This window comes from Cottoperca gobio, chromosome 10 (assembly GCF_900634415.1).
Source record: "Cottoperca gobio chromosome 10, fCotGob3.1, whole genome shotgun sequence".
NCBI lineage: Eukaryota > Metazoa > Chordata > Actinopteri > Perciformes > Bovichtidae > Cottoperca > Cottoperca gobio.
This window is the reverse complement of record NC_041364.1, coordinates 6,068,118-6,093,712: the sequence shown is the minus strand read 5'-3', so window position 1 is coordinate 6,093,712 and position 25,595 is coordinate 6,068,118. Positions and strand designations below refer to the sequence as shown.

The 25,595-nt window shown below is 40.1% G+C and overlaps 3 protein-coding genes across 3 annotated transcripts; 2 read left to right on the top strand and 1 right to left on the bottom strand.

Annotated features, from left to right (window-relative positions):
- Positions 1 to 1,715: 1,715 nt before the first annotated feature.
- On the bottom strand, positions 1,716 to 4,879 carry LOC115014860 (uncharacterized). Its single transcript, XM_029441962.1, has 6 exons — positions 4,787 to 4,879; positions 4,294 to 4,638; positions 3,863 to 4,201; positions 3,236 to 3,352; positions 2,400 to 2,464; positions 1,716 to 2,149 (listed from the first exon to the last, which is right to left on the bottom strand). Exons 1-6 carry the CDS (start codon positions 4,827 to 4,829, stop codon positions 2,000 to 2,002), a joined length of 1,059 nt encoding a protein of 352 aa, XP_029297822.1. The 5' UTR covers positions 4,830 to 4,879; the 3' UTR covers positions 1,716 to 1,999.
- A 10,064-nt stretch (positions 4,880 to 14,943) lies between these two features.
- On the top strand, positions 14,944 to 19,010 carry LOC115014816 (uncharacterized). Its single transcript, XM_029441897.1, has 5 exons — positions 14,944 to 15,017; positions 15,166 to 15,510; positions 15,603 to 15,941; positions 16,445 to 16,538; positions 18,693 to 19,010. Exons 1-4 carry the CDS (start codon positions 14,975 to 14,977, stop codon positions 16,534 to 16,536), a joined length of 819 nt encoding a protein of 272 aa, XP_029297757.1. The 5' UTR covers positions 14,944 to 14,974; the 3' UTR covers positions 16,537 to 16,538; positions 18,693 to 19,010.
- Positions 19,011 to 21,071: 2,061 nt separating this feature from the next.
- LOC115014850 (uncharacterized) lies at positions 21,072 to 25,085 on the top strand. Its single transcript, XM_029441945.1, has 5 exons — positions 21,072 to 21,114; positions 21,263 to 21,607; positions 21,696 to 22,034; positions 22,538 to 22,631; positions 24,768 to 25,085. The coding sequence occupies exons 1-4, from the start codon at positions 21,072 to 21,074 to the stop codon at positions 22,627 to 22,629; spliced, it is 819 nt and encodes a 272-aa protein (XP_029297805.1). The 3' UTR covers positions 22,630 to 22,631; positions 24,768 to 25,085.
- Positions 25,086 to 25,595: the final 510 nt, after the last annotated feature.

The window sequence follows — 25,595 nt, the reverse complement described above, 5'->3', positions numbered from 1 at the left end:
ACATGACCCATATATCATAATCAAAACATACAACAATAAAATAAACTAACTGTTGAGTAGCTAGAACATAATGTCTGTTATTATATGACAAAGGGGGATACAGTTAGGGCAGCGGTAGAATTAGCTTGGGAACCTGAGGGTCGCCGATTCTTGTCACTGGACGGACCAAGTATGGAGTGTGGACCGGTACTTTGAGAGGCACCGGTCCACCTCCTGGGAACTGCCAAGGTGTCCTTGAGCAAGGCACAGGACCCCCACACTGCTCCCTGCTGATAATATAAAAGCTGCCCACTGCTGCTAATGGGATGCAGAGTCTAAATTTCACTGTGTGCTGTGTACATGTGCGTAACCATTAAAAGAGGATTACATTTCCATTTCCATTAGGTATAAAAGTATAAATATAATACTGTTGACTGATGAATGACAAGAAATAAAGTATGTCATCACTGTAAAGCAACCTTTACTCTAGTGACTGTGGCTGTTTTACACACAGCATTTATGTCTGAAAGAAAAGCTGCCTGGAGCCCTTTATAATATGAGGTTCAGCTTTCCTCTTACTGTTGTATTGATTCATTTAGTTTCCTCTAGGAACTTTGTTCTCTGTATAATATTTGCTCACAATGATCATGATAATAACAGTGTTTGTTGAAGTTGTGGGGAAACATAAAACCCAGCCTCTCTTTTGACCGGTGCGCTGACTTGATGTGAGGAAAACAATACCCTCTCTTTGTTTTACCACTAAAGCAGCTCAGTGCTAGTTATTAAAGGGACTGATTTTAAATCATTTTCAGCCACTTTATATCCTTTTATACACAAATTGTGGGAGGTCAGAAGAAACATTGTTGTTACAGTGTGTGTGCAAGGCCCTGATCATACACATGCACACACAGCCACAGTACAACACACATCTGTTCACAAGCAGCATGAAAGTCAATTTATTAAGAGCAAAATAATCAGTTACATGTGTTACATAGTCCAGCTTGGATGCAACATCCTTTTTTTGATGGATATGGCAAACCCACATATCCTGAGGCAATGATGCGTAAATAGTTTATTAATTTCAATTTGAGCTTTTCAAGTTGTCAATTCTGAGGGCCATCCAATCCCTGTACGCCGAAAGCGAGAGTTGTGTCCGGATACTTGGCAGTAAGTCGGACTCGTTCCCAGTGGATGTTGGCCTCCGCCAGGGCTGCGCTTTATCACCAATCCTGTTTGTGATTTTCATGGACAGGATATCGAGGCGTAGTCGTGGAGGAGAGGGGTTGCAGTTCGGTGGACTGAAGATCTCATCGCTGCTCTTTGCAGATGATGTGGTCCTTATGGCATCATCGGTCTGTGACCTTCAACAGTCACTGGATCGGTTCGCAGCCGAGTGTGAAGCGGTTGGGATGAGGATCAGCACCTCAAAATCTGAGGCCATGGCTACTCCGAGTTGGGACCTCTGGGTCTTGTTTGCGAGTGAGGGGACGATGGAGCGAAAGATTGGCCGGAGAATTGGAGCAGCGGGGGCGGTACTGCATTCACTTTACCGCAACGTTGTGACGAAAAGAGAGCTGAGCCAGAAGGCAAAGCTCTCAAACTACCGGTCGATCTTCGTTCCTACCCTCACCTATGGTCATGAAGGCTGGGTCATGACCGAAAGAACGAGATCACGGGTACAAGCGGCCGAAATGGGTTTTCTCAGATGGGTGGCTGGGGTCTCCCTTAGAGATAGGGTGAGAAGTTCAGCCAGCCGTGAGAGACTCGGAGTAGAGCCGCTGCTCCTTTACGTTGAAAGGAGCCAGTTGAGGTGGTTCGGGCATCTAGTAAGGATGCCACCTGGGCGCCTCCCTAGGGAGGGTTAGGGATGGACTTGACCTATAGGAAGCGCTTTTTTAAAACCAAAATATTGAGGAAAATAATTAAAAGCATGACATTTGTTAAAAACATGCAAAGCTGAGCGAAGGCGAAGCTCGATGAGGAGACTTGGGGTTCGGTTGACCTGCAGGCCCGGCTCTGCCTATAGAGAGGACTGGTGCTGGTCGTGGTATTCTGCTCTTACAGCAGAATACACACACTCAGGTGGTGACTCTCTCGTCTTCTTCACTCCTTTCGCTTTCCTTGTGGAGAAATTGAGTGCTGCATAGTTTACTGCATCTCCGTCTCCATCCTGCAAATAAGAATTGTCTATTCATTATTTAATTTATTTTATAGATTAGGACTATAATATGAAGAACAGTTAATCCCAACCAGGTCTAGAATTTAAAGTTTATCGTCAGGCTGTGGTACAATATCAGATTTTTTTAATCTGACGACTATGTGAAACGATGCCACACAGAGACGCCCGAGGAGTCCAGAGTCAGAATAATGTACACAATTGAAATTGATGTTTTTAGTCTCAATGATATAAACATATTTACCAGGTCAGTTGATTGATCCACTGTAGACTTGTCATATCCTGGATTACGGGAGGCAGTCGTTGCTCCTGCGGATAAAAGCAAAGCCTTCAGAAAGTGTGTTCACACTGGGGCCTGCCGTCAAATCAACTTCACACCACCTCACATTTTCAGTTCTTTGCTTTACAGTTACACATTTTATAAACTATACTCTTCTAATGCCACTTAAAATCTCAACGAAAGCATTAATTTGTTCAGTGCCACATATAATATGTTAGGAAATGTAGATTGTGATCCAGATATAGAAATTTTTCAGGGGACTTCACGGTTTGAATTTATTATATTTCAGAGAATATTGTGACCTATTCGTCCCACATTTACTCTGTAAAAGTAGTTATCAGTTTGCAGAATATGGAATTATATTTACAAAATGTAATGTGTATCGTACAATGACATACGGTATGTCTGCATAGAGAACATTTCTTTTCCTTTGTAAAACATTTTAGTTTTATTTCCACTTTTGACAAATGAAGACGTATGAATGGATGTTAAAAATTACCCAGGACTCAAAGTAGTAACCATTTAATCAGAGGCTCACAATTTATATCCTTTACACTAAAACATATAAACTACTACGTACACTTGATTGACACAAAAGACGAGAGATAGAGAAGTAAATTATTCAATAGCTAATATAAACAAATACAACTGTAGGAGACTCATGAAGTAAATGTATGTTCTAGGCTGGGGTTTATTATTAGGTCTCTCCAAAAGTAACTGAAAATACAGAAAAATAACTAATTGGTAACATGAGCATAAATCAATGTCTAAATAAATAATTGTATATTTGAGGAACCTACCTTTGCAATGTTCACAAACTCTCCTTCGATTTAAGTAGAACATAAGGACGGTAATCAGAGTCACACAGCAGGCCAGCAGTACTCCAAGCACAAGGACGACTGGGTCCAGTTGTGATCCTGGAATTAGAGAAATGTCAAAATAGACACTTGACACCTCTTTCGTTACTCAAAACTCAATTTTTGTTGTGCAAAATAGTAATTATTGTCTGTTTCAGATACTGTCTTGTTTAGAGAATGTATTTAGGTTTGTTCAACATAACATTTAATCTAATTCAATAGCTTTTAGTTTGTTGTAGTAGAGACTTTTAATAATTATCTTTACTTGCTTAGTAAACTTACTTACTTACTTACGATAAACTTATCAAGACTATAGTGAGAATAAATGAACAAATACAACAAAGAAACAGTATTTCTCCTTTGACTAACATTTAACATGTCAAAGAGCTGTGATTCTGTCTGACTCACGCACATTGAGTTTTAAGAAAAATATATTTATCCATAGATACATATATGTAGATTAGAAATCATGAATTATTGATATTTTCATACATTTTTATCTAATAAAATCTGAACAGCTATAATGTTCAAAATGTACTTAAGATTTCACAAAAGGACTTTAAAACATACTTGTCTCCACTTTAGTTCCTTCACCAAACAGGATCTGTCCACATGTGACCACAGCACAGTAGTAAGTCCCAGCATCAGATGAGTTCTGTATAGTTGTGGACAGACTGTAGACACAACTTCTTTCCTTTTGTTCGTCACTGTGAGTGTAAATGAAGCTTGGATGTGATCTTCCTGATCCAGATCTGAACCAGTACACATCGTGTTCACCTGGACACTGATCTGCGTTTTCTTTGTCAGTGGAGAGAAGTGAACACTGGAGAGTCACTGAGTCGCCCGGCCGGACCGACTCCGTCTCCGGACTTTGTTTCACGAGGACAGATTTCTGCACATTTTTATGATCTGTGTGATTCACAAAAAGGCAGGAATTAAGTAATGGATTGTTTGGTGTTGACAAAGCAGCAAACAAAGTCACTGAAATGAACATACCTTACCATTCACAGCCAAAAGTGTGGCGTTAATGAATTTCATTATGTATGCCGATCCTGCTTGACAGAAGTATGTCGCTTCATCTTCTTTGTTTACATTTCTGATGTTAAGAAAATACTGAGCGTTCAAATTTGTGACTTCAAATCTTGAGTTGTCAAATTGTCCTTGAAGTTTTATTGACTTTAAAGTTCCTGATGCAACAGTTTGAGCCATATATCCAAACTTTATCTTATACCAGTAAATAAACCATAAATCATTTTGAGTGAATGAACATGTCAGAGTCAAATTATCTCCAAGTTCAACCACAGTCGAAGAGACCGGATGAGGAACCTCTGCAGTTTGAATCATGGCTGAAGAAAAGAGACAAAAGGACAAAAACAATGAAAAAGGGACATAACAAGACAATTAATACAAAGAGTTTGTCTAAACTTGAATATGACCTAAAACAAACAGTTTTACAGGAGTCCTCTTAAAGTAGAAAAGTAAAGTTGCACTCACACGCAGTACTTAGAAGAATCAAAGCAGCCAGTCCTCTGATCATTGTGCCACAGAGCCCTTCTCCTGCACTACTGATGTCGACGCACCCAAATGGAAGATTTAGTCACAAGGTGATCGAGGTTTACAAAGTAGAAGTCATCGGTGATTGGCTGAAATGCAGACAATGCGCATAGACCTAAATGTACCAAACCCTTGATCCTGTCCCCTTTGTATTTATTGTTAGACTAACCACACTGCATTGGAGGTAAATAATGTGTTAGTTAGTAAAGACAAATAATAAACTGAATTACACTCAGCAATAATAATGAAGCTGAGTTTACAAAATGAAATACTTTTACATTTTCAAAATGTGTAAATTGTAACGTCTTCTAAATGTAACTTTAGTGAGATTGCTTTCACAGCCTCAGGGATCATATGACACATATCTTGTAGAGATGTTAGATGGTGCCTGTCTTTTACTTTTCCTACAACAGTGACGCTGCAGGACACAACCTCAGCAATTCTGACTTTCTGAAAGAGAATGCTTGGTGCAAAGCTGTCTGAGCAAACACCATGTAACACACTGATGTGCACAGGCAGCAGACCCACAAAGAACAACTAAATAACCGACTTGTAGGAACTTCATGTCACAACAGTGTGCAGAATTACAACTGCAACGGGAATTTGAAAAATGTCTTGTCCCCTTGAGATTTGTCCCCGTAAAGGCCACATCTAACTGGGTTACTTTCATCAGGGTGTGCATGGTCATTGGTTTTGTCAGTGACATGTCCGGACCTTATTGTTTGGCATTCAGCACAGAATCTCTAGGAATTGCAACAATATTGGGAGAGTCTACAGGACATGATTTATGTCAGGTTCAGTGTTGGTCAGTAAAGCATTACTTATTAACAGAGCTTTTTATGTTGTAAGTACATTTTTGTTGCAGAATGTTTGCAAAATAATGCATTAGAAAACGTTTTGTAGGAACAACTACACTGTCTTTATAGTTTACATTGAAAGCAACAAGCAAAGTCACAGGCAACAGCTACACTGACAGACAAAAGCTGTGGTGGGAGATTTCTCTGCCTTTGACCAACCACTGAAGCTGTTTACTCAGAAGAGACCTGCCTGGAGATCAACAGGATATGTAGTGAGGTTAGAGGTGCAAGAGGGGAAGCGCTACAAGAGGCACCAGAAAGCTAATTTTAGTTTCACCAGTATAACTGATAGTTTTCATTTAATTTAATTTGCCTTTTAGTTTTTTTGCAGACCATGAATTTGCAGCAGTAGATTACAACATGGATGTGCTGCACCTTCACAAAGATCTGTGTTGGACCAGTGAATGTGTAGCACTCCCCTGTCTCTCAACAACAAACACCAAAGAAACACCTTTTTACATGGTTTAACTGACCAGGTGTGGGTTTGTATAACCCTCCTGTACCCAGAAACTATTGAGAATGACAGGAAGAATTGCAGCTTTGAACTCACAACTTATTTTCACAGCCCAACAACCACCAGGCTCAACTTGTCATTTGTTTGTCCGTGGTGATTAATAATGTATGTCTGTACACACATATTCACAAGAAAATTACAGGGCAGCATCCAAATGTTTTTATCACAAGACAAATAAATGTTTCGAGGGTTTACTACGTGAACAGGAGGGGCTGAGCACACAGCCCTGGGGGGCTCCCATATTAAGCAGTACAGTGGAGGAAGTGCCTGAGGTCTATGTGTGAGGGATTCCAATATCTAGTTACAGAGTGTGTTACTAATGCCCTGCGTGCAAAGTTTGGCAATCTGTTCTGTATGCAAATCTGGTGAGGGTCCAGGCTATCTGGGATGTTGTTTTTGATTTGCTGGAGAACCAGCTTCTCAAAGGACTTCATCATAATGGGGACGATGGTGGCTGTCTTGAATCAGGTGGGAACACCCGCCTGTCACAATGATAAATTGAAAATATCAGTGATGACGTAAGTTAGCACATGTTCTTAGTACACAAGCCGGAATGATATCAGGACCAGAAGCTTTACTCATATTCAAGAATTCTTCTGACATACGCTGTGGATGCTGACAGAGGCCGGTCCTCTGTAGGCGAGGCAGACTTCACAGCTGACTCTAAGAAATATATGTTTACTAACATGTTGTCTTGATTTTAAAAGTGCATGTATAATATATTCTTTGAGCTTGAGGGAAGATATTAAGTGTTTTAAAGTCAAAAGGTTCAAGTCCACGTGAAGTCACGAGTCATTGGTGTTAATTTCCAAGTTGAGTCACATGTCTTTTTTGATTGTGTCAAGTTTAGTCTAAACTGAGTCTGACTGGAGACCAAGTCATGTGACTGGAGTCCAAGTCATGTGACTGGAGTCCAAGACATGTGACTGGAGTCCAAGTCATGTGACTGGAGTCCAAGTCATGTGACTGGAGATCACACCTCTGGGTTGTAGAATGGCAGATTTGTTCTCAATCAAAATAACACTTCCTGTTTGGTTGTTTTATTAAGTTATTGGACTTCTCCGGGAGAAACTGTTTGAGTTGGAGTTCAGATAATAGTTCATCAATCAAGTCAAGTACATTTGTATTTATATAGCTTCAAATCATGACAGAAGTTATCTTATGACACTTTTCATGACAACTAAAGAGTAGGTCTAGACCACACTCTTTAGTTGTCATAATAACTTAAAAACTATATTAATGAAGTAAGGGTAAGATAGAGAGAAACAGTCAGAGATAGACTGCAAGTGGTTTTAAGCAGTTTTCTGTTTAATTGTCCAACACAGAGTCACAGATGAAAGAAAACAACAAAGCAGGAAGCTTTTTATGTTTTAAATATTCAGTCTTTCTGTATGGTTGTAAAAAAGAGATTGACTGGAGACTACTACTTTGTCTTTCTTAGATTCAACTTTATTGTTATTGTGTAGAGTACAGGTACAAGCCAATTAAATAATAATAATAACAATAAATTGTATTTATAAAGCGCCTTTCAAAGCTAAAAGCATTCTCAAGGCGCTAGAATGAAATGTGGTCTCTAATACAAGAAAGACAAAGCACCTCATAATCTTTATTTGTGTCTTGAAAACAACAAGCAAAGCCACATGCAAAAGCTACACTGATAGACAAAAGCTGTGATGGGCCATTTCTCCGCCTCTGATCAAGCACCAAGACTGTTTTACTCAGAAGAGACCAGACTATGAGCTTCAACAGGATGTGCCGTGAGGTATGAGGTGCAAGAAGGAAGAGCTACAAGAGGATAATTTTAGTTTAACCATTGAACCTGATTGTCTCAGTTTTACTTGCCTGCATACATGCTCATCTACAGTGAAATTCACAGTCTAAAAATTAAATTTAGCGTATGTTTTTTTTTTTTAAACGCCAATTGTATCAATCAGGTATTATTGTAGTAATAGTAGTATAGTATTGTTTTCTTAAGAAGTTTTGCACCCATCTTATTTTCTGGGAGATTTTTAGTTTGGTCAGAATTTGTTGCCACAGCATGTGCCGCCATTTCTGTAACGTGACATCAAGGTCAACATGTCTGTGGACCTGTTTGCTTTTATTATTTTGTTGACATAATAAAAATGTATGATTGTATTTGTCTTCTCATATTGAGTAACTGTAGTTTAACTCATCACAAAAACTACAAGAAACAATGCACACAGTAAAAAATTCCTATGAAGTTGTTAAGTTTAGAAGCGTGATGAATTCAGCTTGTCTGTTGGTCAGTGATTCTGGATAACCAACAGTCAGTCTAAAAAACACTGTAGTTATCGAGACAAACATCTGCATATTTAACTTTGTTCGTCAACCACGTTTTTAGAACATTCAAAGAAGTCAGGGTTAAGGCCCTGTCTCACATGTCCGTATGGCGGAAACGTATACGAAAAACAGCCCACAATTTGTCATAGTCCAAATACGTCGAACTTTTGATTGGATCGGATTGGATCCGGAACAGGCACAGAGTCGTATGTCTAACAGATTGATATGCATACATAACATATCCCATACTTGCACAAAACGTATTCGACTAATATATAACGTAATGGTTCTGCCACACAGGTCCGTATGGTGGAAACGAATGCCGGCGCATACGAAATACACGGCATTACGCTGGTGTGCGTCGATATATATTAGGGGTGTGTTGGACATAAGTAGTATACGTGAGGAACACGCCGTGTTATGCTGGGCCGTAAACATATTTTGAGCATGTTCAATATATTCTGACGTACCCAACGTGTGAGTGATAGTTTCATGCATACGGAAAGTTACGTAAGACATACGTGATGACGTCAGAGGTACGGCAGTCGTATCCATGGTCCAGGGTCCATGTACTACAACTACAAAGGATTCTACTCCATTGTTCTGATGGCGCTTGTAGATGCGGACTACAAGTTCATCTGGGCAGATGTCGGTGGTGGGTATTTGCAATATGAATCACACAATTTATGATATATGTTTGAGGTAACACTTTTGTTATCCTGTATTTGCAGGTATGGGGTCAGCGTCAGACGCTCAGATCTACAACCACTGTGAGCTGAAGGAAGGCGCCGAGAATGGTACCATAGGTTTCCCTGACCCGGATCCTATGTCCAACGGCACCCAGGATGTGCCCTGCTTCTGGATCGGTGACGATGCCTTCGCCCTACACCACTACATGATGAAGCCGTATGGGCAGCGGGGTTTGACAAAGGAGGAAAGGATCTTTAACTACAGGCTTTCCCGTGCCAGGAGAGTAGTAGAGAATGCATTCGGAAAGACACAGATGGAGCTCATCACACTGGGTGAACTCACTCACAGTTCTGTGTCAATACAGCATGATCTAGGATATGAACATTCTGACATGTTGACCACACACGTTTGTATGACTGAATGAAATGTGAATATATCTATCTAACCCCATGTTATTACGGTTATTATTATTGTTTGGACAATGTCATTATATGTCTATATATTAACAGGAAAGAGACACTTATGCAATTTTCATTAACTGTAAAGGACACCACATTGAAGTCTGAACTACAAGCTACGTTTAATGTATGTATATGTTATGACGAACATATCAATGTAGAAGAGATTGGAATAGGTATTGGTGATACATTGACACTTTTAAATAATGAAAAGAAAGGATTACAGCCATTCAACAACTTTTATTACAATGAACATATTATAATGGCATATATACAATAATGGAATCCCTGGCAACACCTGTACACAGTCACTCATCCTCCCTGTTGTTGGGTGGTGATGTGTTCAGGTCACCTGAACACAGGTCCTGAAGCACATTCCCACCTTCCAAACCCAGGGAAATGTGCGTTACGCCTGATATTGCACAGGTTGAGACGGCTGATTGAAGTGTTGCTGCTGCTGCTGCATATGCTGCAGAGCATACTACGGTGTCTGAGAGGTCCATGCTGACGCTGGTTGGGGCTGGTGTCTCCACATGCATGGAGGTGGCTGGTAGGCGTCACATGGTGAATGGGAAGAGGTGTGTGATGCATATGAGGAGGATGAATGTGCCGAACCGCAACGCACATCTGGCACGACGGGTCCTCCCAGGCAGGGGCCAGCACTGGGCTCATCGGCGTCGCTGTCTGCTTCCATCACCTCGGACAGGATGCGGTTCATGGCCAGTTTCACCGTTTTGTACCTCCGCTTGGACATGGTCACCAGGCTGTCACGCACATAGTTTGCAAAGGCGGTACGCTGGGTGAGCGGCTGCTGGTGCTCCTGTCTGACCTGCAGGTCTCTGAGGGCTGCACCAGAGTCAGCAACGCGCTTTTGGAGGGATGATAGAAGGGCCTCTTCGGCATCATGTGCCCGCTTGCTCATGGGCCCGCCAAGCCGCAGTTCCGTGCAAGCAGCCTCAGCAGCGTCTAGGTCACCGGGATGCCCATCGACGGCAGCTTTGATCTGCAAAGACACAATAATACAAAGAATAAGCGATATGACGGAAGATTATATAGTCATTAAAAGAATGAGGTCACAGATATATTTCATTCTTAGGGCAGTACTTACACTTTTGCAGGGCTCACGCCTGTGTCGAACAACAGACGTCAGGAAGATGAACTTGTCCTTGATCCACCGCTCCCTCTCTGTCAGCTCAGCTGCCCCATCCCCACTCTTTTTCTTATGGAGACGGGTGTTCATATCCCTCAGGGATTTGAATCAGCCTAAAAGATGGAAATCTGATGGGAATACAAATGATTGATATTAGTGTAATGCAGTGGTGTGCCGTGGGACTGTGAAACAATTAGGCCTATAGCATTTAACTATACACAAGGTTATGAATGATTTGTAATGTACTTCAGTGTTATCCCTAGGTTTAGTGCTGGGGGGGTGTTCAAGCCTTCAATACTATTAGTTAGGTTAAAATAATAGTACACAACACAAGTAATACCGCGGGCAATGACCCCTGTCCTCTACTTTCCTCCGCTGTGTCTGGTGTGTGTGTGTGTGTGTGTGTGTGTGTGCGGAGTTCTGCCATTTGCGATGCAGCGCAGAGGAGTGAATGTAAATACTCAAACGTGCACATATATTAATTAGTTAAATAACATAAGTGTTTAGTGTATGTAATAACATAATAACAACCTGTTCAATGTGACAAGTGAGTTGTGACTATAAAACAGAATAACCGTCTTGAACTTCAGGGGGGGGGGGGGCACAGGGAAACACTGTACATTCAGTACTTTGTCCTAAACACTTATTTCACAGTAACAATAGGCCTTATATGCTTCGGCTTACATATAACAGCAACAATCATTAAAGAAAGACACCTGTTAAAGCGTTTTAGCCATTTGCGCATGGTGGGAAGTATTAGAGTGTGCCACATCAAAGGCTGTCCGCTAGTGTGAAGGAGAATAGCTAGCAAGGCTAAATAAATGTGTAATAGAGGGTGATTTGCTCGGATATAAACACAGGTGTGCCTTGAGATCCCGGCTTGGTCTTTGGTGTGCCTTGGCACAGAAAGTTTGAAGACCACTGGTCTAATGACATCTTTATATGTTAATGATAAACGTCAACACAACAATATTATCTTACCGGTTCTGCCCATGAGTGCAGCCTGGTCTTCCCACAGCTTGCCCTTCTTGTCCGCCCTCCTGTAGTCACTCCTCTTGCAGTCCCAGATGATGGGATTCTCCCTGAGAAACTACAGCATCATCTCCTCATGGTCAACGGACAAGGAGAAGTCCGACTTCTTGGCCCTCTTCCTCTTTGTCGCCTCCTGGGGCTGCACAGAGGAGTTGGAGGCAACAGAAGACTCACAGGAGCCACAGCGAACACGCCAGACATATGGCCCTTTCATACTAAATATGTTGCAGATACGACAGAGACGTCAGACATAATTTATGCATAGCTAACAAATAGGTTGTCCACCCGGTATCAATGAGTAGGCTGTAGGGTTCACGTCACGTATATTGATTTACGACTGCCAGTACCTCGAACGTCTTTGACATGCTCGACACATGTTTACGGCTTCAGCGTTCAACACAGTGCCCAGCGTAAAAACGCCCTGTTCCTCACGAATACTACTTATGTCCAACTTACCCCTAATTTATATCGACGCACACCAGCGTAATGCCGTGTATTTCGTATGTGCCGGCATTCGTTTCCGCCATACGGATCTGTGTGGCAGGGCCTTTAGTTTGTTAATCAACTTTTTGAGTGTCCTCCATATTTGAGTCTCGTCTGCAGAGCGCCATTGCTAAGTGAAGAGCATAGTGATTGGTTGCGTATTCAATCCTGGTTCATGACCCTTTGACCTGCTTCCTTCAGCAAGTACACTGTCTGAATAATGATACATTTATTTAAATCAGCACGTCTGTGATAGGTCCAGTGATAGTTAAGCCGGCTATCACTCATCCATCCATTGTCTACCGCTTATCCGGGGTCGGGTCGCGGGGGCAGCAGCTCTAGTAAGGAACCCCAAACTTCCCTTCTCCGGGCCACATCCGCCAGCTCCGACTGGGGGATATCGAGGTGTTCCCAGGCCAGTGAGGAGATATAATCTTGAAGCTTTACATCACTGAACGATGCTACGAATCATCTGTCACAGCACCGCCTATTGGTGGAAATCAGATGACTCAACAAACAGCCGATAAAACTATATGATATATATATATAATATAAATATTTAATATTTAAAATATATAATATATTTCTAAACGTATGTTTCTTATGGCAATTTAAAATACCACAGAGTAAAAAAAAAGTTTCTTTTATTTTTGTGAATTGATTAAATAAAGAGAGATTGTCTCATTGAATCAGAGAGGAAGCCAGAGTTCCACATCATCAGTAAAGACCCACACACTCAGTCATCAGGAGTGAAACACATCCGCAGGAAGAGTAACAAACAGAGTAACAAACAGAGTGAGGGACGACTGTTACACCATCCACTACTATGTTGACACGATAAAAAGGCTTTTTTAGTGGAAGAGAATGTTAAAACTCCACGAATGAAGAACTTTAGACCTTTTTGTTGTGAGGCAACATGTTAAACACTATGAGATCATGGCAACAGCCTGGACATTAAAGAAAAAAAAGATTCTTGTGATAAATACATTTGGATGCTGGCCTGTATTTTTCTTGTGAATGTGTGTGCACAGACATACATTATTAATCACCACGGACAAACGTGATGCGTGGAAAGCTAAACCTGGTGGTGGTTGCGGTGTCAAAACAAGGTGTGATTTAAAAACTGCATTTCTTCCTGTCATTCTCAATAGTTTCAGGGTGCAGGACGGTTATACAAACTCACACCTAGTCAGTAAAACAGCGTTTTATTCATGCAATGGCAGTGAGTGAATGTCTTTGTTTTTTTCTTTAGTGGTTGTTGTTGAGAGACAGGGGAGTGCTACACATTCACTGGTCCACATCCATGTTGTAATCTACTGCTGCAAAATCATGTTCTCTTACTCTACATCATTTATTCTTGCCAAAAAGATCTCCAAATATAAAATGTGTTTTCATATAACTGTGCATTGTTGGAATATGTTACAAAAAGGCTGGTCAAATGAAAACTATCAGTTATACTGGTGAAACTGAAATTAGCTTTCTGATGCCTCTTGTAGCGCTTCCCCTCTTGCACCTCTAACCTCACTACATATCCTGTTGATCTCCAGGCAGGTCTCTTCTGAGTAAACAGCTTCAGTGGTTGGTCAAAGGCAGAGAAATCTCCCACCACAGCTTTTGTCTGTCAGTGTAGCTGTTGCCTGTGACTTTGCTTGTTGCTTTCAATGTAAACTATAAAGACAGTGTAGTTGTTCCTACAAAATGTTTTCTAATGCATTATTTTGCAAACATTCTGCAACAAAAATGTACTTACAACATAAAAAGCTCTGTTAATAAGTAATGCTTTACTGACCAACACTGAACCTGACATAAATCATGTCCTGTAGACTCTCCCAATATTGTTGCAATTCCTAGAGATTCTGTGCTGAATGCCAAACAATAAGGTCCGGACATGTCACTGACAAAACCAATGACCATGCACACCCTGATGAAAGTAACCCAGTTAGATGTGGCCTTTACGGGGAAATGAGCTTTTGTAGCGAAACGCTTTTGATAAGGACAAGACATTTTTCAAATTCCCGTTGCAGTTGTAATTCTGCACACTGTTGTGACATGAAGTTCCTACAAGTCGGTTATTTAGTTGTTCTTTGTGGGTCTGCTGCCTGTGCACATCAGTGTGTTACATGGTGTTTGCTCAGACAGCTTTGCACCAAGCATTCTCTTTCAGAAAGTCAGAATTGCTGAGGTTGTGTCCTGCAGCGTCACTGTTGTAGGAAAAGTAAAAGACAGGCACCATCTGACATCTCTTGTTGCTACAACTACAAGATATGTGTCATATGCTCCCTGAGGCTGTGAAAGCAATCTCACTAAAGTTCAATTTAGAAGACGTTACAATTTACACATTTTAAAAATGTAAAAGTATTTCATTTTGTAAACTCAGCTTCATTATTATTGCTGAGTGTAATTCAGTTTATTATTTGTCTTTACTCACTAACACATTATTTACCTCCAATGCAGTGTGGTTAGTCTAACAATAAATACAAAGGGGACAGGATCAAGGGTTTGGTAAATTTAGGTCTATGCGCATTGTCTGCATTTCAGCCAATCACGATGACTTCTACTTTGTAAACCCCGATCACCTTGTGACTAAATCTTCCATTTGGGTGCGTCGACATCAGTAGTGCAAGAGAAGGGCTCTGTGGCACAATGATCGGAGGACTGGCTGCTTTGATTCTTCTAAGTACTGCGTGTGAGTGCAACTTTACTTTTATACTTTAAGAGGACTCCTGTAAAACTGTTTGTTTTAGGTCATATTCAAGTTTAGACAAACTCTTTGTATTAATTGTCCTGTTATGTCCCTTTTTCATTGTTTTTGTCCTTTTGTCTCTTTTCTTCAGCCCTGATTCAAACTGCAGAGGTTCCTCACCAGATCTCTTCGACTGTGGTTGAACTTGGAGATAATTTGACTCTGACATGTTCATCCAGTGAAAATGAATTATGGTTTATTTACTGGTATAAGATGAAGTTTGGATATATGGTTCAAACTGTTGCATCAGGAACTTTAAAGTCAATAAAACTTCAAGGACAATTTGACAACTCAAGATTTGAAGTCACAAATTTGAACACTCAGTATTTTCTTAACATCAGAAATGTAAACAAAGAAGATGAAGCAACATACTTCTGTCAAGCAGGATCATCATACATAATGAAATTCATTTACGCCACACTTTTGGCTGTGAATGGTAAGGTATATTCATTTCAGTGACTTTGTTTGCTGCTTTGTCAACACCAAACAATCCATTACTTAATTCCTGCCTTTTTGTGAATCACACAGATCACAAAAATGTGCAGAAATCTGTCCTCGTGAAACAAAGTCCGGAGACGGAGTCGGTCCGGCCGGGCGACTCAGTGACTCTCCAGTGTTCACTTCTCTCCACTGACAAAGAAAACGCAGATCAGTGTCCAGGTGAACACGATGTGTACTGGTTCAGATCTGGATCAGGAGGATCACATCCAAGCTTCATTTACACTCACAGTGACGAACAAAAGGAAAGAAGTTGTGTCTACAGTCTGTCCACAACTATACAGAACTCATCTGATGCTGGGACTTACTACTGTGCTGTGGTCACATGTGGACAGATCCTGTTTGGTGAAGGAACTAAAGTGGAGACAAGTATGTTTTAATGTCCTTTTGTGAAATCTTAAGTACATTTTGAACATTATAGCTGTTCAGATTTTATTAGATAAAAACGTATAAAAATATCAATAATTCATGATTTCTAATCTACATAAATCTATCTATGGATAAATATATGTTTCTTAAAACTCAACATGCATGAGTCAGACAGAATCACAACTCTTTGACATGTTACATGTTAGTCAAAGGAGAAATACTGTTTGGTCATGTCTTTGTTGTATTTGTTCATTTATTCTCACTATAGTCTTGATAAGTTTGGTGCAAGTAAAGAAAATGATTAAAAGTCTCTACTACAACAAACAGAAGGCTATTAAATTATATTAAATGTTATGTTCAAGACATTTAAATTAATTATCTAAACAGGGCAGTATCTTAAACAGACAATAATTACTATCTTGCACGACACAAATTGAGTTTTGTGTCTCACTTAATATTGCTTCAGGTAATCATTGAAATAAAAGGAGTTTCTCTCATTCCAGGATCAGATCTGGACCCCGTTGTTCTTGTGCTTGGAGTACTGTTGGCCTGCTGTGTGACTGTGATTGCCGTCCTTATCTTCTCAAGAAACTGAAGGTAAGTTTAGCAAAACTGTAAAGATGGAGTACATAACTTTTTTACATACATGATTTCTTTTACGCATTAAAAAAACTTGACAAGGATCCAGGACGTCACAGAGAGATTTGCTGATATCAAATATACCAATAACTATATTCTACACTTGATCTTGATGTCAAAGCACTAATCTCTAATACCTTTGTTAAAAACTGTTATTGTCAGGATGGTGACACAGAGGCATTGAACTGGAATTATCGACAATGAAAAGCATGAAGAGGAAGAAAAAAGAGACAACAATAGTAACCATAAGCTCTGACTTCTGTTTGGGTGAAATCCACTGATTATCAAAACGTTAAACTCTTTGTTATATATAAGAAAGTCATTTCAACACGTGATGACGTGTGTTAATGTTATTAACTGTACATGAGATTAGTTGTGCAATGTGGGGAGGACGCCCTCCCTGCTTTTGAAATGATCTAGAACTGCCACTTACACAGACGTCTCTGCGGGTGCACATGGAGAAGGGGGTTATGGGTAATCGTGGCTGGGACAGGGAAACAGAGGAGCTTGGTATTTAACCCGGGTGGATGTGGTTTTGCAAGACGTAGCAGTGAACGCTTGGGCAAGCTCCGTGACCGTCCCCGCCACAGTCTATGACAGGTGTGTTCAACTCAATTTCACTGAGGGCCACACCGGGAAAAGAGAATCACATCATGTGCCAGACTTAACAGAGTAAATTGACATGTATTAAATCGCTAAAATAAAAATCTCTGATTTTATTGTTGCACGTCCCATATAGACTTCTCACAAAGCGTTTGGTCCACATAAAACCATAACAATGTAGCTTAGCCATCAAAGCATTTAGTGAAGCTAAATAATGCATTCTGAATTCTATTTTTACAAGTAACACACATAACGTACAGCCCGCTCACAACAATCTGTTTCACAGGCCTGAATATGACGAGTCAATGGTTGTGTGGGACATTTAATAGGATAAAACTAAATTAGGATCTTTGATCTTGTAGTTTACATGTCCCATACACCCTAGCCCAGGGGTCGGCAACCTTTACTATCAAAAGAGCCATTTTGCCACCTCTTCCACCAAATAAAATGTGTCTGGAGCCGCAACACATATTTCATAACACAGCTTAAGTTGTATATACCATAAATAGTTATACTATATTTGTTGCATTTATGAAATCACATAAATACAAAGGAAACTGTTGAGATTATATTGATATTAGGACAACACCAAACTCTTTTATTGGTATCAACTCAATTATTTCTTCCTGCATCACATCAGAGTTCACACACCTGCATAACAGCGCTGTCTGTTCAACATCATTTACATCACTTGACTCATCACAGGCGATTTAATATGCTTCAGCTGAATTGATGTCCTCAATTTGCTGTTTGGTGATGTGTGTTGCCATTTTAATGGCCCTGTCCTTGACGGTGTTTGCAGAGAGAGACATATCTCAAATGTTTCTGAACAATTTCATCTTTGTTTTGAAGTCTGAAAATAGATGCTCTGATATTTTTCAGAATGCTTCTTTCATGTATTCTCCATCTGTGAATGTCTTTCCACGCCGTACTATCTCCTGAGTGGCCACAAAACTAGCAGCAGTAGTTGAGTTTGAAGACTTCATCCATTTCTTAATGGAATATTTTCTCTGCTCCGCTTTCAGCAGAAGTTCAGAAATCGCGTTTTTTTCGCGCATCTCCAGCTCAGTACTTTTCGGCAAATGCTGTGTGTGTCTGTTCTTGAAATGTCTTTCGACATTACATTTTTTGTTGTTAGCTAATTTCTCGCCACATATCAAGCAGACAGGTCAGCCAGCATCGTTGGCAGTAAAAGCAAATGTATCTGTCCTTGCAGAATTAGACTTTTCTTTTTTTAGTTGTATCCATTGTTAGCTTACCGAGTTAGCCGGGGGTCGGAAACTCAAGATTAGCTGCCTGCAGGGAAAGGCGCCGCGCCCGTAAATGCAGTAGAATGTGACGCATATTTTAGTGGACGAAATGTAAAAATTCAATTAAATGTATTTCAGTGTCACAATATCACCTCGAACTCCAAGATAAGAGATGTTCCGTTTGAAAGGTTGTCCACTGTGCAACAAAAAAATACATAAAAATAATGTTATTTATTTCCATGATTTTTTTTTGTCAAAGCTTCAGGGAGCCACTGCAGAGGGGTTAAAGAGCCGCATGTGGCTGCTGAGCCTCAGGTTGCCGACCCCTGCCCTAGCCTCAAGGCACGCAATAGTCTGCACATAAAACCCTAATGACCCAATACAAGCCAACGAGAATGCGCATCAGGCACACAACACTGTGACGCAGGACGTTAGCACTGCCCCCGGGTGAGATACCAAGTTCTTTGGGAGTCCAACTCTTCAACTTTTTTTTCTTCTAATGTTGCTATGTTGAAATAATACGAATGGATATGTCTGTTTATACTCAAAGCATAAAAATAAAGAATTATGTCAGAAATCTTCCGTTGTTATTTTTGAGAAAATCCATGTTGATAAAAGAATCCTGTGTGTTTGCATCATACAAAGTACATTCACTGGTTGCCTTCAACCTCACAGGGGTTATGTAACCTCACCTTTGTTGTTCATCAGGAAAAAAGCAGATTCACGTTTTCGGTGACATCAAAAGTGAAATGTGTTGCTTGACTTCCATACTTTTTTCATAATAGCACTGTAGGCCCCAAATATGAGACTGACTAAAACTGAATGGGATAGAATAATGCATTCTAAATAAATCGATACGTTTGGCGTTTAAATAAAAAACATACGATAAATACAATATTTTTAAACAGGGCATTAGTAACACACTCTGCAACTAGATATTGGAATCCCTCACACATAGACCTCAGGCAGTTCGGATTGGTGTTCACGCTTCCTCCACTGTACTGCTTAATATGGGAGCCCCCCAGGGCTGTGTGCTCAGCCACCTCCTGTTCACGTAGTAAACCCTCGAAACATTTATTTGTCTTGTGATAAATACATTTGGATGCTGCCCTATATTTTTATTGTGAATATGTGTGCACAGACATACATTAGTAGACAGTAGAAAGTTGAGCCTGGTGGTTGTTGGGCTGCGAAAATAACGTGTGATTTGAAAGCTGCAATTATTCCTGTCATTCTCAATAGTTTCTGGGTACAGGAGGGTTATACAAACCCACACCTGGTCAGGTAAACTGTGTAAAAAGGCGTTTTTTTGGTGTTTGTTGTTGAGGGACAGGGGAGTGCTACACATTCACTGGTCCAACACAGATCTTTGTGAAGGTGCAGCACATCCATGTTGTAATCTACTGCTGCAAAATCATGGTCAGCAAAAAAACTAAAAGGCAAATTAGATTAAATGAAAACTATCAGTTATACTGGTGAAACTAAAATTAGCTTTCTGGTGCCTCTTGTAGCGCTTCCCCTCTTGCACCTCTAACCTCACTACATATCCTGTTGATCTCCAGGCAGGTCTCTTCTGAGTAAACAGCTTCAGTGGTTGGTCAAAGGCGGAGAAATCTCCCACCACAGCTTTTGTCTGTCAGTGTAGCTGTTGCCTGTGACTTTGCTTGTTGCTTTCAATGTTAACTATAAAGACAGTGTAGTTGTTCCTACAAAATGTTTTCTAATGCATTATTTTGGAAACATTCTGCAACAAAAATGTACTTACAACATAAAAAGCTCTGTTACTAAGTAATGCTTTACTGACCAACACTGAACCGGAAATAAATCATGTCCTGTAGACTCTCCCAATATTGTTGCAATTCCTAGAGATTCTGTGCTGAATGCCAAACAATAAGGTCCGGACATGTCACTGACAAAACCAATGACCATGCACACCCTGATGAAAGTAACCCAGTTAGATGTGGCCTTTACGGGGACAAATCTCAAGGGGACAAGACATTTTTCAAATTCCCGTTGCAGTTGTAATTCTGCACACTGTTGTGACATGAAGTTCCTACAAGTCGGTTATTTAGTTGTTCTTTGTGGGTCTGCTGCCTGTGCACATCAGTGTGTTACATGGTGTTTGCTCAGACAGCTTTGCACCAAGCATTCTCTTTCAGAAAGTCAGAATTGCTGAGGTTGTGTCCTGCAGCGTCACTGTTGTAGGAAAAGTAAAAGACAGGCACCATCTGACATCTCTTGTTGCTACAACTACAAGATATGTGTCATATGCTCCCTGAGGCTGTGAAAGCAATCTCACTAAAGTTACATTTAGAAGACGTTACAATTTACACATTTTGAAAATGTAAAAGTATTTCATTTTGTAAACTCAGCTTCATTATTATTGCTGAGTGGAATTCAGTTTATTATTTGTCTTTACTAACTAACACATTCTTTACCTCCAATGCAGTGTGGTTAGTCTAACAATAAATACAAAGGGGACAGGATCAAGGGTTTGGTACATTTAGGTCTATGCGCATTGTCTGCATTTCAGCCAATCACCATGACTTCTACTTTGTAAACCTCGATCACCTTGTGACTAAATCTTCCATTTGGGTGCGTCGACATCAGTAGTGCAAGAGAAGGGCTCTGTGGCACAATGATCGCAGGACTGGCTGCTTTGATTCTTCTAAGTACTGCGTGTGAGTGCAACTTTACTTTTCTACTTTAAGAGGACTCCTGTAAAACTGTTTGTTTTAGGTCATATTCAAGTTTAGACAAACTCTTTGTATTAATTGTCTTGTTATGTCCCTTTTTCATTGTTTTTGTCCTTTTGTCTCTTTTCTTCAGCCCTGATTCAAACTGCAGAGGTTCCTCACCAGATCTCTTCGACTGTGGTTGAACTTGGAGATAATTTGACTCTGACATGTTCATTCACTCAAAATGATTTATGGTTGTTTTACTGGTATAAGATACAGTTTGGATATATGGCTCAAACTATTGCATCAGAAACTTTCAACAAATTAAAACTTCAAGGACAATTTGACAACTCAAGATTTGAAGTCACAAATTTGAACGCTCAGTATGTTCTTAATATCAGAAATGTAAACAAAGAAGATGAAGCAACATACTTCTGTCAAGCAGGATCGGCATACATAATGAAATTCATTAACGCCACACTTTTGGCTGTGAATGGTAAGGTATGTTCATTTCAGTGACTTTGTTTGCTGCTTTGTCAACACCAAACAATCCATTACTTAATTCCTGCCTTTTTGTGAATCAGATCATAAAAATGTGCAGAAATCTGTCCTCGTGAAACAAAGTCCGGAGACGGAGTCGGTCCGGCCGGGCGACTCAGTGACTCTCCAGTGTTCACTTCTCTCCACTGACAAAGAAAACGCAGATCAGTGTCCAGGTGAACACGATGTGTACTGGTTCAGATCTGGATCAGGAGGATCACATCCAAGCATCATTTACACTCACAGTGACGAACAAAAGGAAAGAAGTTGTGTCTACAGTCTGTCCACAACTATACAGAACTCATCTGATACTGGGACTTACTACTGTGCTGTGGTCACATGTGGACAGATCCTGTTTGGTGAAGGAACTAAAGTGGAGACAAGTATGTTTTAATGTCCTTTTGTGAAATCTTAAGTACATTTTGAACATTATAGCTGTTCAGATTTTATTAGATAAAAATGTATAAAAATATCAATAATTCATGATTTCTAATCTACATAAATCTATCTATGGATAAATATATTTTTCTTAAAACTCAACGTGCATGAGTCAGACAGAATCACAATTCTTTGACATGTTACATGTTAGTCAAAGGAGAAATACTGTTTGGTCATGTCTTTGTTGTATTTGTTCATTTATTCTCACTATAGTCTTGATAAGTTTGGTGCAAGTAAAGAAAATGATTAAAAGTCTCTACTACAACAAACAGAAGGCTATTAAATTAGATTAAATGTTATGTTCAAGACATTTAAATTAATTATCTAAACAGGGCAGTATCTTAAACAGACAATAATTACTATCTTGCACGACACAAATTGAGTTTTGTGTCACACTTAATATTGCTTCAGGTAATCATTGAAATAAAAGGAGTTTCTCTCATTCCAGGATCAGATCTGGACCCCGTTGTTCTTGTGCTTGGAGTACTGTTGGCCTGCTGTGTGACTGTGATTGCCGTCCTTATCTTCTCAAGAAACTGAAGGTAAGTTTAGCAAAACTGTAAAGATGGAGTACATAACCTTTTTACATACATGATTTCTCTTACGCATTAAAAAAACTTGACAAGGATCCAGGACGTCACAGAGAGATTTGCTGATATCAAATATACCAATAACTATATTCTACACTTGATCTTGATGTCAAAGCACTAATCTCTAATACCTTTGTTAAAAACTGTTATTGTCAGGATGGTGACACAGAGGCATTGAACTGGAATTATCGACAATGAAAAGCATGAAGAGGAAGAAAAAAGAGACAACAATAGTAACCATAAGCTCTGACTTCTGTTTGGGTGAAATCCACTGATTATCAAAACGTTAAACTCTTTGTTATATATAAGAAAGTCATTTCAACACGTGATGACGTGTGTTAATGTTATTAACTGTACATGAGATTAGTTGTGCAATGTGTGGGGGACGCCCTCCCTCCTTTTGAAATGATCTAGAACTGCCACTTACACAGACGTCTCTGCGGGTGCACATGGAGAAGGGGGTTATGGGTAAGTGTGGCTGGGACAAGGAAACAGAGGAGCTTGGTATTTAACCCGGGTGGATGTGGTTTTGCAAGACGTAGCAGTGAACGCTTGGGCAAGCTCCGTGACCGTCCCCGCCACAGTCTATGACAGGTGTGTTCAACTCAATTTCACTGAGGGCCACACCGGGAAAAGAGAATCACATCATGTGCCAGACTTAACAGAGTAAATTGACATGTATTAAATCGCTAAAATAAAAATCTCTGATTTTATTATTGCACGTCCCATATAGACTTCTCACAAAGCGTTTGGTCCACATAAAACCATAACAATGTAGCTTAGCCATCAAAGCATTTAGTGAAGCTAAATAATGCATTCTGAATTCTATTTTTACAAGTAACACACATAACGTACAGCCCGCTCACAACAACCTGTTTCACAGGCCTGAATATGACGAGTCAATGGTTGTGTGGGACATTTAATAGAATAAAACTAAATTAGGATCTTTGATCTTGTAGTTTACATGTCCCATACACCCTAGCCCAGGGGTCGGCAACCTTTACTATCAAAAGAGCCATTTTGCCACCTCTTCCACCAAATAAAATGTGTCTGGAGCCGCAACACATATTTCATAACACAGCTTAAGTTGTATATACCATAAATAGTTATACTATATTTGTTGCATTTATGAAATCACATAAATACAAAGGAAACTGTTGAGATTATATTGATATTAGGACAACACCAATCTCTTTTATTGGTATCAACTCAATTATTTCTTCCTGCATCACATCAGAGTTCACACACCTGCATAACAGCGCTGTCTGTTCAACATCACTTACATCACTTGACTCATCACAGGCGATTTAATATGCTTCAGCTGAATTGATGTCCTCAATTTGCTGTTTGGTGATGTGTGTTGCCATTTTAATGGCCCTGTCCTTGACGGTCTTTGCAGAGAGAGACATATCTCAAATGTTTCTGAACAATTTCATCTTTGTTTTGAAGTCTGAAAATAGATGCTCTGATATTTTTCAGAATGCTTCTTTCATGTTTTCCACGCCGTACTATCTCCTGAGCGGCCACAAAACTAGCAGCAGTAGTTGAGTTTGAAGACTTCATCCATTTCTTGATGGAATATTTTCTCTGCTCCGCTTTCAGCAGAAGTTCAGAAATTGCTTTTTTTTCGCGCATCTCCAGCTCAGTACTTTTCAGCAAATGCTGTGTGTGTCTGTTCTTGAAATGTCTTTCGACATAACATTTTTTGTTGTTAGCTAATTTCTCGCCACATATCAAGCAGACAGGTCAGCCAGCATCGTTGGCAGTAAAAGCAAATGTAATCTGTCCACTGCAGAATTAGACTTTTCTTTTTTTAGTTGTATCCATTGTTAGCTTACCGAGTTAGCCGGGGGTCGGAAACTCAAGATTAGCTGCCTGCAGGGAAAGGCGCCGCGCCCGTAAACGCAGTAGAATGTGATGCATATTTTAGTGGACGAAATGTAAAAATTCAATTAAATGTATTTCAGTGTCACAATATCACCTCGAACTCCAAGATAAGAGATGTTCCGTTTGAAAGGTTGTCCACTGTGCAACAAAAAAATACATAAAAATAATGTTATTTATTTCCATGATTTTTTTTTGTCAAAGCTTCAGGGAGCCACTGCAGAGGGGTTAAAGAGCCGCATGTGGCTGCTGAGCCTCAGGTTGCCGACCCCTGCCCTAGCCTCAAGGCACGCAATAGTCTGCACATAAAACCCTAATGACCCAATACAAGCCAACGAGAATGCGCATCAGGCACACAACACTGTGACGCAGGACGTTAGCACTGCCCCCGGGTGAGATACCAAGTTCTTTGGGAGTCCAACTCTTCAACTTTTTTTTCTTCTAATGTTGCTATGTTGAAATAATACGAATGGATATGTCTGTTTATACTCAAAGCATAAAAATAAAGAATTATGTCAGAAATCTTCCGTTGTTATTTTTGAGAAAATCCATGTTGATAAAAGAATCCTGTGTGTTTGCATCATACAAAGTACATTCACTGGTTGCCTTCAACCTCACAGGGGTTATGTAACCTCACCTTTGTTGTTCATCAGGAAAAAAGCAGATTCACGTTTTCGGTGACATCAAAAGTGAAATGTGTTGCTTGACTTCCATACTTTTTTCATAATAGCACTGTAGGCCCCAAATATGAGACTGACTAAAACTGAATGGGATAGAATAATGCATTCTAAATAAATCGATACGTTTGGCGTTTAAATAAAAAACATACGATAAATACAATATTTTTAAACAGGGCATTAGTAACACACTCTGCAACTAGATATTGGAATCCCTCACACATAGACCTCAGGCAGTTCGGATTGGTGTTCACGCTTCCTCCACTGTACTGCTTAATATGGGAGCCCCCCAGGGCTGTGTGCTCAGCCACCTCCTGTTCACGTAGTAAACCCTCGAAACATTTATTTGTCTTGT